Below are 13,335 nucleotides of genomic sequence, written 5' to 3'. Positions count from 1 at the left end.
TTGAAATAAATTCCAAATATTGAATTGTACTGTTAAAGTACCGTATATTAGCCCAACAGAGAAAATATAGCTGTAATGGTGTAACTCCAGTCAATCAGTTGGCGAATATAGCCAATGACAAAGTCACATCTCACGTGCTTAATGCTACACAGCTTTCACTGGTAACACGTTGACAAAACCTACTGTAATAATTAAACTACTACAATACATCAAACATTGTTAAAATTAAATAAAAATATATGTTTATGTTAAATTTTGCGCATATTTAATAATTTATACGATTCGGCTTCGCTGCAACATATGTATTTTTCTACATTTAATTGTATTTTCAATTATTAATTTCTAAGTTTTTTAACTATGTTTTAATGTTTCTAGATACTGCACCTAATCTGTCCAATTACAGGTGAGGAAGAAATCTTATTTATATAAAATCTTTTTATTTATTTTTATTATTATTATGTTTGATACTAAAACCGTTTTACGGACCGTATATTTATCTTTGTTATTAATATTTTGTTCTTATATGAACATCATTTACTAACCTGATTCGTTCAAGTTTTTGCTTTTCCTCTTCAGTATAGTTCGGTAGTTGGGATTTTGTGTAAGCTATGTAGCCAATAATTACCAACTGTACGACGACAGTCTTGGAGAGAAAATACATTTCATTATTTGATATGGTAAAGGTAGCTGATCAAGGAATTGAAAATAAAAAGCTCAAGAGACTTCAATTTTTATTTTCCCCATGCTGTTACCATTCCCTTTACCTCAATACCCGTTTCAGCAATAGCTCTGACGCGTTGAGGAACCTCACTTTGCACTGACCTTAACTGACAATCAAACTCAATATCAAAAGAGAGAGCCGAACTGTTAATTAATTTTCCAGCAAGTTGTCAATAAATCACATAGGCATACCTATGGACAGTATAGCTGACCTTGCATAGGCAGTAAATTACAAAAGCTATGATTATAATCCAATTAAAGAGCAATTACCAGAGAAAGGCCTAATGTCCCAAAAGATGATTGGAAATCAGGAAAATTTTTAAAGGGTAGAAACACCTCATGCATTTTTTATTTTCAAAATTTTAGAGGGGAGGGCAGATTCATGCTTTAGGTAGGCCTATAATATATTTTTACTGAAGGTCGTTCTTCCATTTATCGTCGGAAGCTTTTTCATAGGTTGCCCGGTGTAATTGTACTGAGTGTTAATAATAATACCGTAATAATTTATTCGGAAACTACACTTTTGAAACAGTGGCACACTTCACATGATAAATCCCCTGAGTGACCCTTATTCAATTAAAAACGAAGTAAACAAAACTTAAAACTAAAAATTCTAAAAGTAGTAAAGAAAAAAAAAACGACAAAGGAAAATGAATTAAACTTGAAAAACAAATACTGTACATAAAAATTTTAAAAACAACAAAGATGTTCAGAATACCGAACATCCCTGAGAAACAGCTGTAGACATTACCAGCATGACGACGCACACGGGAACTATGAAAGCCCAGATAGCAAGAGAGCTTGTATTCAACCAGCACCTAGAAGGGATGAGATAAAACAAATTATATAAATTAAAACAATTGTGTCTCTTCACCCAGGGTTAATTTGGAATGAGATTGGAACAAAATTGTGTGACTAAAATTATATTCCAAGAAGCAAGCGTTTGCTATAATGAGTGCTAAAGATTCAATTTACTTATCCGATGCGTAGTTATCCCTTGTTATACCAGCTGTCGTTCCGACGATAATGATGGGTCCAATCCAGGCAATGTAACGACTGTACACAAAAAGCCTTTCATGATCAGCAAACGGATGTTTGATCTTCATGTAAAGATCTGTTGACATGATCAACATCCACGAGAAAGCTGCCAAGAGGCTGTAGTGCAGGCATCCAGCAAGCAGACTACAGGTGATCTGCAAATACAGGATCCGTTATGTTCATCTATCTAAAATATTTATAACTTTGCTTGAATGACTGATACTGATTAATTTATTCACTGTTTTTATGGCTGATTGATTAATTTATTGATTGATTGATTTATTGTTTGATTGGTCGATCGATCAGACGTGGGTCGGATGACGATCGACTTGTCCGTTTCGAGTGTTAATACTGTAATAATGAAGTCATACCGTTGTATGTTTGAAATCAAATTCCAGGAACGAAAAAAACAAATTGACACAGAGTAGAGCGATGACCAGGTGACGCAAGATTCTGTAGCGATCTGAGTTTCTTAAATTTCTGAAATAAAATATGACATAAAATTTAAGTGTCATACTGATAGTAACACGGAAGAGCAGGCTGTTCCCACTTAAATATTTTCTCCTGGATAATTTCCACCTGATACTTGTCTTCCTGCCATTAGACAGTCATTCTCTTCCCAAAGAGTTGCCACTCAAAAATATGTGTTTATTTATCCATTTATACAAACAAATTAAAGGCATATATTTAAAATGAAAAATCTATACATAATATTCAAAGATAAGTGTCTGAGGGGCCGCACGGTAGAAAGTGCCTGGGGAAAAACAACCCCCAATCTATTTAGATAGGCTAGGTATTCAAGATTGGACTGGAATTGCATCGACGAAATAATTGTTGATAACCGGCATTTATATGAAATGTTACATTTTATATCATTTTGCATCGGAGGTTCGAAACATTACAATCTTAAAAACTGTTTTGGATGATATATATACCCATCAGTGTTGATAGTAAGATCTATTTCATTAATTGATGTCCTTATTTAATCAATGTCAACTTACTTGAAATTGCAGATGATAACTAGGGTGATGAGGAGAAAAACACTCGAAATTGTTACGCCAAACTTCGTAAGCACAGACAAGAACTTGTTTTCTTTTATCTATATAATATGTGAAATTTGAATGTTCACGTCATCAGAATGTGAAGACAAACAGTCATTGACAAGGAGCTCAAATTATCTATAGGCCCTACGTTTAATACATTTAATTTTTATTATATTACATTTAATTAATTTTTTAAATTCATACCGGTTTCGGTTTCATCAGAATGACAAATGACGTCAGGTGAGTACAAATACACTTCACGTTGCTCCAGTAGTCGTCGTCGTCATGGTAGAGAGTATTACACCCATCTATTAGCCACGTACTTGGGAATTAACAGCCACAATTGTGTTTGTTAATGTTATGAGAAATGTATAATCCAATTCTTTTACATTTTAAATATACAAAAAACTTAAAAGTTTATGTTTTTCCTTGTCCGTCACCATCGTCATTTTTATAGTCGTCGTTTTATCATCATCATCATCATCATCATCTGCATAATCATCATCATTATCATCATCATCAAGTTCATCATAATCAGCACCACCACCATCATCATCATCATATAAAATACACAATTTCGAACTATGTACTTAAATATAATCATTGTAGGCTAATTATTTTATTTATGAAATACTTAATATTGAACTATATTCTTACGCTGTTGTATTTTTACTTTGTGTGTAGTGGCATTCAGGAAATTGATTAAAACTCGCGTTGTTTCCTGTCTTCGCAATCTTTAATAATAATAAAAGAAAATATTTAAGTATGCCTGTCTTCGTAATCTTTAATAGTTTTGAAAGAAAGAAAAATATTCAAGTATAATTGGACGATATATTAATGTTACACGTTATCTTTCTTCCTTTAAATTTTAGTTTAGATTGTATTTACCTTAAGAGAAGGAAAGATGATCACAGAGTTGATACTTATTTTCGAACCGTTTTTATCGTAAATGTCGATATTTACGATGTCAGACGCACTTGGTAACAACTCTCCATTGCTGCGAAAAAAAATAATGGCTATAATGATATCACATCATAATCCTATATAGGCACATCATAATTATATGGACATATAACATTTTTTTGTCAAAGAATATTTGATAATATGTACACGACTTAAAATAATTAAACGTTTAGCTATTGTGTATTTGTCTCTGAAATAACTAACTGGAACTATTTATGATATAAACTTGATGGACGTTTTGAATAGCTTGTCCTTTTCTTCTTCATGAAAAGAAAAACTATATATTAACGTCAAAACATATGTTGCAATTTTTATCAATTATTGTTTAAACGTGTCTTACCCAGTTTTTAGATGTGTGTTTTCTGGGAGAACCGTCAGACTTGCAACAAGTTCGAATGGCCCGTCTATACCAAAGATAATGGTTTAATACTGAAAGCAATGTGGTAAGTGCCAGAAAAAAATGTTAAGCCTGGTACTCCTACGGTGCGTCGTACGGTGGTCGTACGGTGTTCGTGCGACGAATCCAGCTCCGCTCCCTATAAGCGCTAGACTAGCGACGCCGTCTTCTGATTGTTGGTGGCAGTCTGAATCTGAACGACGGATCTTTTAAAACAGTTGCAGTGTGTAGGCCTATCGAGTATAGGAGCACGTTTCCCCCCTCCCCCGTTTTTTGCACTAAATTTGGAGAAGTTCAATGCATATCAATGTTTGTATAGTGCTACTCACTTATCTATTCTGAAAAATAATGTTGTGCAATCAGTTTGAAAAATTCTCTTTAAAGACATAAGCCGGACACTTACTGTGTCGTACGACGAATTCAACAAAATCAGCCTTTGTGCTCGCGCCATGGCGTTCTCCATAGAATTGAGTCGGCCGCGACCATCTGGGCAGTCAACGCCCGGCTTTACAATTCGGAAAAAATACACAATTGACAATTTCACTTGTTCAAAGCATAAATTCTGTACTGAAACTATTATTAAAATGTAATATTCTACACACCTTCTTTTAATATGTTATCAGTTGAAGTCGAAAATATGACATCCGGTTCTAATGATAGAGGAATATTGGTTACTTCAGGTATATCGTCAATAGTAAATTGAACTGCAATGAAATGATAAGTAGAGCCTTTAATTTGTGACGACATCGATTAGATCATCAAATCCCGAAAAATATTACAAAAAGAATCTTAGCAAACCAACCAGGGATTAGATTACAATTCTCTATGCCTAATTTTTCAGGAATGTGTGTTTGATTGTTACGCACTCTTTACGAGGTGTCCCTGATCACAGATAGGGTTCAAATCCATCTCCAGCCCCAACATGTTTGAAGTAAATGTTATGCATACGCACCCCTAGATGCCCAAACATGACATACTCTTTCCGAAATGCAGTGTTTCCTAGGGGAAGATTCAGAGTGTCCCGTCGGTGTCCAGTGTCTCCCACCGCCATTGATAACTCCTTATTTATTTTATTTTATTTCAACAATATTTTGTGAGGGTGGCCCATCCAGCCACATCTGATCAATTGGGACCCTCAGTACATACAATAAAAAACAAAGTATACAAATTAAACTAGATCTTCAACATAAACAAATTAATTAAAATAAAACAGAAAATTTAAAAAAATCAGAAAAAAAAAGTTTGATTTGAGAAAAAACATTAAAACTTAAAATTAACAAAATGAAAAAAAATTGAGACAAACAGAAAAAAAAATCACATAATTATTTAATCAAGAGAATTAAAGATCAGGCTTAGTAGGAATGAGATCACCACCTTTACAACAATTGTTTTGATGCACTGACAAATTTGAGGAGCAAGGTAATGAAGAGCTTTGAACTAAGTGTTCTGCAATTTGGTATTTGTTTAATACACCATATAAGGTAACTTCAATCAATACCGTAAATAATTATCTCTCAATAAATCGACCAGGTATTCATTCAATCGATCAGTTAATCAATGTGTTATTCTATAGAGGAGACTAGAGTCCTATTTAAGCGAAACAACAATTTGAATCAATAAAAAAAAATACAACAAAACTTCAGAGAACATGATACGATTAGATGAATACTATAAAGCAAGATAACCCTTGACTTGTTGCGCCTTATCTATGTATATAGTCGATTCGCAGTTGTTGTTGTATAGGGTTGTTTTTCTTTTAATTGGGAAAGCAGATTGTGTAATATATGCTGCCGGAAAATATATAAAACATTGTAAAATCTGCCTCTTGCTTTTCCACTCCATCCGTCAAACGAGCCTCCATTTAGACCTCAGGTGGCAATTAAGCCCATCAATCGGGCTTCCACGTCTTCCAGATCGCTTCCAGAGTCCGCCGGCCAAAATTTGAAACATGGTCGATACGCTCGAGTCGGTCGCCCAGTCAGTTGGTCAGTTGGTCAGTCAGTCAGTCACTTAATGAACAGAAAAACAGTTTGTCACAAACAGCTGAGGCGGTCAGTCGGTCTATTATTCAACCTATCAATCACTTAGTGAACAAAAAAAAAAACGAAGAAAGTTGAACTGAGATGTCATTGCAAAAACAGCATATAAAAGAAAAATAATTATAGGAATACTGTGACGTTTTACCTTGAGTTGCCATGTTCGTTGAGCTCTGATTGATTGAAGCAGTAACTACAGAAATAAAATAATTTATTTTCTATGGTTTATATCGAAATATTATTCAAAGGTTCATAGGCCTAGTATTCCATTAAGTCAGTTTAATTCCTTTAAAGAATATTCATTATTATCTTCTGGAACCTTCTTTAATAACTTTATTTTTTAGGATTGAGACTCCGGAAAGTTCCATAGTTTTACACTTTTTCCAGCTCCTTCCTACTGTTGGATTTATGTTTTAATAATTGCATTTTAAAAATATGTTTATTGAAAAACAAATGGAATTACTTGGTAAGTAACCCTAGGAAACAGTGAAATAAAAAGTTCCCTGGTAACCCGGTGTACGTGTTTTTTATAAGAAACCCATCAATGCTCTAGAGATTAATATCCAAAAATGGCAGCGTTTTGTCCATTTATTTTGTACAAAGCACGGTTTCGGGAGATATCCTCTGATGTCCATGCAATATACATATTATCGATATATATTTGTATAGGCCCTAAGACATTATTGAACGCAGACTGTATAGCGAGATCAAGTTCATATATAGGTCTTTAATGGCTAATGTAGGCGCTAAATTATTACCCATAGCCAGACCAGATTTCTGTATGTAGCTACTGCAATCTATGAACCATGGAGGAAATATATTAATATATTTCCTCCATGTATGAACTATGTCACCAGTGAGGCATAGGCGTAATAGGGACATAAAATCAGAGTCACTATAGATGTTCCAATTCTGTCCGTGAAGGATTTGTTTTTTGAGAAGACATTTGAATTCTGAAACAAAAGTCTACCATTCCTCAATACCATGGTGACTTTAAAGACCCATTCCCGGCAAAATTTCACTAAAAACTGACTTTTTTTAAAAGAAAATATGCATTTGCATTACTCCAATTATTATAAATCATGGAAAAATATTGGCATGAATTTTAGTTTTACGCAAAGGAATAAAAAAAAAAGAGAAATACAGTCTATTTCTCATAAAATATTACCATTTTCTCGACGAATTCATCGTTACTAGGCAAATTCAAAGATTGTAGATCGCATCGCATCGCATCGCTGGAATACTATCGCTTTTATGTATACTTTATTTATACAGTCAATAAAGTGCGCCCTCTCTAATGAGAGTCGTTCGATTAGGCTGAGGTATGTTTGTTTAAGCATGGTTTAAGTGTCGAATTCTCAGTCAGAATCTCGACCTATCGCAAAATCAAACATGAAAAATTCATCCGCATTTATTTTTTGTGTGGAAAAAAAATTTTTCATTCATAGGAATGTCTAAATTCAGTTAAACTAACAATTCCGTATTATATTTGTAAATCTTTATAACATTATACAAAAATTAGATTTTTCTTAAGAACTGAAATTTTGCCGGGAATGGGGCTTTAAAACCGGAAAACTATAGATTTATGACTACTCTATACACACACGAAGCCCATGCACAGTCAGTGTATAACACCATGTGATAGTCATGGCCCTATAACACAAAAGAGAGGAATCCTCATTGGAGAGATCAATCGCGCGATAACAAGATATATATAACCTGTCTCTTATACACATCTAGATGTGTATAAGAGACAGGTATGATGCAGTTGGCACATAATGTCAAGTTGGTGATTGGGCAGAAAAACTTGGTATACGTACATACATCAGGCCTATTTTGCAGATGACATGTATATGTGTGGGTGCATGTATTTCTTCTCTACTTGTGAGTCTTCGAATTAAATGCATCGCTCTGCAGAACGTTACATATCCTAAATGGTAGTAAAGATATGGTTAAATGCCCATCCCTCTAATTATAAAAATAGATAAAACTAATGTGTTTAATATTTATAGAAAATAATACTTTTTTTTAAATTTTTTTTTTAACCAAATATCAAACTTACTCTCGCAGATGGATCCAGTTAATCTGGTATGTGCACGCCGTATCATGTTGACGTCAAATATTGTTCGGTTATTAAGGGTGACGTCTAAGTAAACACCTGCTGCATATTGAACGCGCACATTTGGTTCATTCTCTCCCCACATAAACCAATCCATCGGATCCCTTATCTTACCCGTTGTCCAAGTCCAGCTATTTTGTTCTTCTATTGGTTTGTTACTATCGCGCTTTAGTCCGATAAAGTAGTCATGACAAAAGCTATTTAAGATTTGGAATTTAAACCTCTTTTCTACAAATTTGAACTCTTCTTCAGATTCGAAACTTGCAAGATGACCTCCACTACCGACACACGTATCATTGTGGCGGACCCAAGGGCTATATCCACTCAGGCAATTAAATATGTAGCAGGATGATCCATACGTGACATTGCAATCCAGGGTTTGTGCTGTAAAATATGACGAATATGAAAGGTTTTAATCATTATGGGTATTCGGCTTGCTACTTAACAGCCACAAGCCTGGTTCTCACGAGAGCCCTAGTATCCGGATCGGGAGCTAACCGTCTCGTGAGAACCAGGCTTATGTTCTCACACGGCAGCTAACGGTTAGCAGGATCCAGATCCTGCTAACCGTTAGCTGCCGTGCGTCCATACGAGAAGATCCCGATCCTGATCCAAGAATAAGAAGAATAAGAAGAATAAGAAGAATAAGAAACTGGAAATTGTAAATGCGTACGTGTGATTAGTTGATGATAGAAACGCGCTCAACGTGCTAACCGATCCGGGGTTTGCTAACCGTTAGCTGTATCCGGATACCGCTAACGGTTAGCGCTAACTGATCGGGCTTTCTCACACAGGTTGCTAACGGTTAGCGCTAACGATTAGCTCCCGATCCGGATACTAGGGCTCTCGTGAGAACCAGGCTTTAGTCTGATTTTTTTTTTAAAGATGTACGCCTACTGTCTGTCTATAATGAACTAAAATACTTAAAACATTCAATTTCGTATTTGAACATTTAAATGAGCTATTCTATGTTTAGATTTATTTTTGTAGGTTGCTTCTAATTTCTGCTTGAACTTGACCTAAATGTTGGGGTCAATCAATCAATCAATTAATCAGTTGCTTCATTTGCATCAATCCATTACAGTACATGGTCATCGACACCGTACAATTTCTAACAATGCAGACTAGGAAGTCCCAAAAAGCTTAGCTTGTATTAATTTTGGTTCCTTAAATACAACTCATTAAATTATGTTATGTAAAATTAATTCATTATTCTACACATGTAGAAACGGTTGCGTTTCTGTAGAGTTTTGTAAGTGAAAATAGGTGGCGCACAGCGAAATGCCCAGTTGTCAGAACCACGCTAATGTTGCAATGAGGATTGTGTATGTATAATAATAGGAGCAAACGGTATATTATTCGACCGTTTCTAAAGTTATTGGTTAGAATCCTAACCAACGGATTAAATGCTAACCTGTTCAGGAGGTGATCGGATGTTGGCTGGTAAGGCCATGTAAAATAAAACAATCGGTCAGCATCCATCATGTAGTATCTATGTATTATTCATGGTAGGGAGGGAGGTTTTTTTGGTTTTTTTTGCATCGAACATGAAAAAAGAGTTTCGCAAGGAAAAACAGCAAAAAAAGAAGAATAAAACAACAGAGACCAAAATTACATACAAGCATCTATAGCAAGCAGAAACTTTACCTATGAATAACGGCGTCATAATGCAATTATCTCTATGTATTATCATGCACAATTCACTCCTCAACACAACAGACATCATGGATACCATATGTGGCTACAGTATAGGCCTATAGAACAACAGTAGAGCATAGAACTGCAAGTGGACTGGCTAGTGTGCGGACGGGTGGTAAACAAACCTATATTAAATTGAGTTTGTGAGTGTATTGTAAAAAAAAAATCGGGTCGGTGGCCTTTTTGATGGTAGGGAGGGGATGCTAACCAATTATTTTATTTTACATGGCCTAATTGACTGATCACACAGTATGCTAACCTGTTTGTAGGAAACACGGCAAAGTAGTAAGTCTTCATTTATTGCAGGCAAACCGTATTATGTAAGGCTTATTGTATTGAATGGTTCATAATAATGTTTTCAAGTTTCTAATGTGTTTCATGGTTATTTGATTACAGAATTGAATGAGATGTTACGATAAATGATATAGGTTACCATCGGATACTTTATCGTAATAAACGTCATAGAAATTTAACAGAGTTTCCTGCATCATTTGTTCAGTGTTTTGCGGCAATTCTTTACAACACAGCATTACATTACAATAGAGGACGATATTTTGCCAGCAAAGAATCTTAAAATGTTTAAATTTTGCAAGGCTTAGAGACTGCTTAATTTGATTTGGACGGTCAAGTCAATATTTAGGACCAGTTCTTGAAAAGTGTTAATCTGTAAAGGGGGAGATGTTTTGACAGCTGCTGACAAGCTGGTAATGCTTTAGTTATAAAAGCTGGGAGCTGGCACAACACCACAAGCTATACCCGCTAAATTAAGTTGCTTTTTTTTAGCTATATACACGAAAATACACGTAAAGTATGTTTAAAGACCAGGCTTCGGAGGAAAACAATTGTTGATATTGTAGAACTGATTTTTCTAAGACACAAAAAGCATATTTATCGAAAAACTCGGAATCGGTTAATGAGATACAGAATTTGTTGGTATTTAAAAACTGGAGGATAATGGGTGGTTACGAATCCTTTTCCCCCAGTTGTTAAATATTCAAAAATCTGTATCTCATTAACCGCTTCTGAGGTTTTCGGCAAATGCTTTAGTGTCTCAGAAAACAGTTCTACAACATATCAATTTTTTCCTTCGGAGCCTGGCTTCAAGGAAAAAAAAATAATGGTGCGTGGAAGTAAGAAACCACTTTATGAAGCATTTTCTGAAAAGAAAAAAAAAACTCAAGCGCCGTACCTGTGATCTTTTTTTTAAATCAATCGAATACGGCTTGTAGAAAGCTAAACACCTGAGCTTCTGTGGAGCATTTTTCCCCTCGATCCCACTGGGGACTTTTGCGGCTGCACACCAAGGACCCTGGGGGCTTGCCATCACCTCAATACCGGTGAATGAGGTACATTAGACGAGTAAAATATTATTTTAGTAAAGTAGATTGGATTTCTGATACACTCTGGTGAAGAGAAAAAATGTCGGAAAAATAGCTTGAGTTTAATTTTTAATTACTACTAGAAGGAAAGGAAAACGAGGCAGGCCCTTTAGCCAGGTTCTTCCAAGAGCTGTCTCTTATACGGGGGGGGTTTCTGGGTGTGAGGTCCACATTCGAAGCCCCGGTGGGGTCCGCGAAACCCCCAAAGCAAGAGGATATTTGTGCTTTATGGGTCTAAATAATGCTATAAAAGCTGAAATGTTCGAAAATGTCTGTGTCTGGGTGGGTCTGCAGTGCATTAGTTGGGGTTGGAGAACTTATTTGGAAAATTTACAGAGGGGGTTTCGCTAGAAAAGAGGGGGTTTTCTAGAAAATGGGGTTCTCCTGAACCATAAAAAATACCCCTGGATACGGGCCTGCGAGGCTCCAATTTTTTCAACCCTCCTAAAGTATTTCTGGACACTTCTTAACTTACCGTTGCAATTTCCAGCTTTGTACACAACATAAGATGTAGCAGCAAATACAACAATTGTACATTTCCAAAGCATCCCTTTGATGAGGTCACACATTAAAATCGGAGGTTTTTCTGAAGAATAAGTTTCACGAATAGTGACAAAGATAGTACATCTCTGTCTTCCAGTCTGTAAATACTTTAATCTATCAAGCATTACCTTAAAATATAATAAGACGTCATTGTTTAATAAGGCAATGCACATTTTAATAATCGCTTTTCTGCAACGGCACTACGACGAATAACCACGCTTCAAGGGCGCTATAAAACATGATTGATTGAACATGATTAAAAAATGTTAATATTTAATAAGCATTCGTAGTGTTGGGAACGAAAAAAAGGTGCACAAGACAGATAACAAGATTTACTTGCAACCTTCACGACATCAAGCTTGAGATAGGTGAAGTGGTACCGTAATACGCCCAACTAAAGTTGTTAAGAATATCGGCGTTTTTCTGGATGAACACTTAAAAATGAACAAAACTTTCACTTGAGAAAGAAATTTTACCGTATTAGACATTCAATTGATAGATGTACATGCATTAATGCTGTTCAATCTTTAGTCCTTAGCCGTATTGATTATAAATTTGTTATTTGGAGGAATGTCTTTCGATAATTTTAGGTCCCTACATTGTTTCGAAATTGGGCTGCACGTTTAGTTTTTCAAGTACCAAGCCGTACTGCGCCTCCACTTTAATTCGTAAATTTAACTGGCTTCGTGTGAAAGACAGGTGAGGTATGGGATTTTGATCCAGATGTATAACTGCGTTAACAAGCGCGCCCCTGTTTACTTGCAAGATCTGATTATTAAATATCAGCCTGACAGGAGTGGCATCAGGTCTGCTATGGACACCCTTAGACTGAAGGTTCCATTTACGAGAACCAAGGCTGGCAGTTCTTTTTCCGTCCTAGGACCCCAGTATTGGAATGAACTGCCGCCTTCCATCCGTAAATCATCTTCATCACAAATGTTCAAGAGTCAACTAAAGAATGTTCTCCTTGGAAAATGATGACAATACAATATGATTTGCTTAGGTCCCAAGTGTCCATAGCCGACTCGATTTATTTTTTCTGTTTAATGAAACATTGAAATTGTGATGATTGTTTGATTTGTTTTTTGATATTGTGATGTAGGCGCTTTGTAAAAAGGGCGCCATATAAATGAAATTTGAAAAAATCATTACATTTAAACGAATATATTAAATAAAAACTTAAATTTAAAAAAAATCAAAGCAATTGATACCATCAGAATTACATTGGAATTATTACGATATCCAGGTGAATTGATCAATCACATAAAAGTAGGCCTGTCTAACCAGGGAGTTGTGATCTATCCTTTATATGAAAAGTTTTAGTTCAAACTATTTGACGTCCGATATAACTCCGTTTGTTTCTTTTTTATTTCCTGTACATCCAACAGCAAGTACACTC

At 35.4% G+C, this 13,335-nt stretch overlaps 1 protein-coding gene across 1 annotated transcript in view; it reads right to left on the bottom strand.

Annotated features, from left to right (window-relative positions):
• The window catches only part of LOC117103641 (adhesion G protein-coupled receptor L3-like), a 13,376-nt gene extending 526 nt beyond the window's left edge, over positions 1-12,850 (bottom strand). The window contains exons 1-13 of the mRNA XM_033244228.1: positions 12,724-12,850; positions 11,869-11,979; positions 8,260-8,700; positions 4,764-4,865; positions 4,105-4,168; positions 3,690-3,798; positions 3,459-3,535; positions 3,006-3,123; positions 2,760-2,857; positions 2,130-2,238; positions 1,696-1,913; positions 1,472-1,538; positions 543-643 (exon numbers count right to left, since the gene is read on the bottom strand). Coding sequence (XP_033100119.1) covers positions 543-643; positions 1,472-1,538; positions 1,696-1,913; positions 2,130-2,238; positions 2,760-2,857; positions 3,006-3,123; positions 3,459-3,535; positions 3,690-3,798; positions 4,105-4,168; positions 4,764-4,865; positions 8,260-8,700; positions 11,869-11,979; positions 12,724-12,850 — 1,742 coding nt within the window. The remainder of the gene's footprint in view (positions 1-542; positions 644-1,471; positions 1,539-1,695; positions 1,914-2,129; positions 2,239-2,759; positions 2,858-3,005; positions 3,124-3,458; positions 3,536-3,689; positions 3,799-4,104; positions 4,169-4,763; positions 4,866-8,259; positions 8,701-11,868; positions 11,980-12,723) is intronic.
• Between the last annotated feature and the right edge of the window lie 485 nt (positions 12,851-13,335).

The sequence above is a fragment of the Anneissia japonica genome, unplaced genomic scaffold (genome assembly GCF_011630105.1).
Source record: "Anneissia japonica isolate Jap-2015-1 unplaced genomic scaffold, ASM1163010v1 scaffold1065_len1792383_cov172, whole genome shotgun sequence".
Classification (NCBI taxonomy): Eukaryota; Metazoa; Echinodermata; class Crinoidea; order Comatulida; family Comatulidae; genus Anneissia; species Anneissia japonica.
The sequence above is the reverse complement of the archived record's forward strand: the minus strand, read 5'-3'. Positions and strand labels throughout refer to the sequence as shown.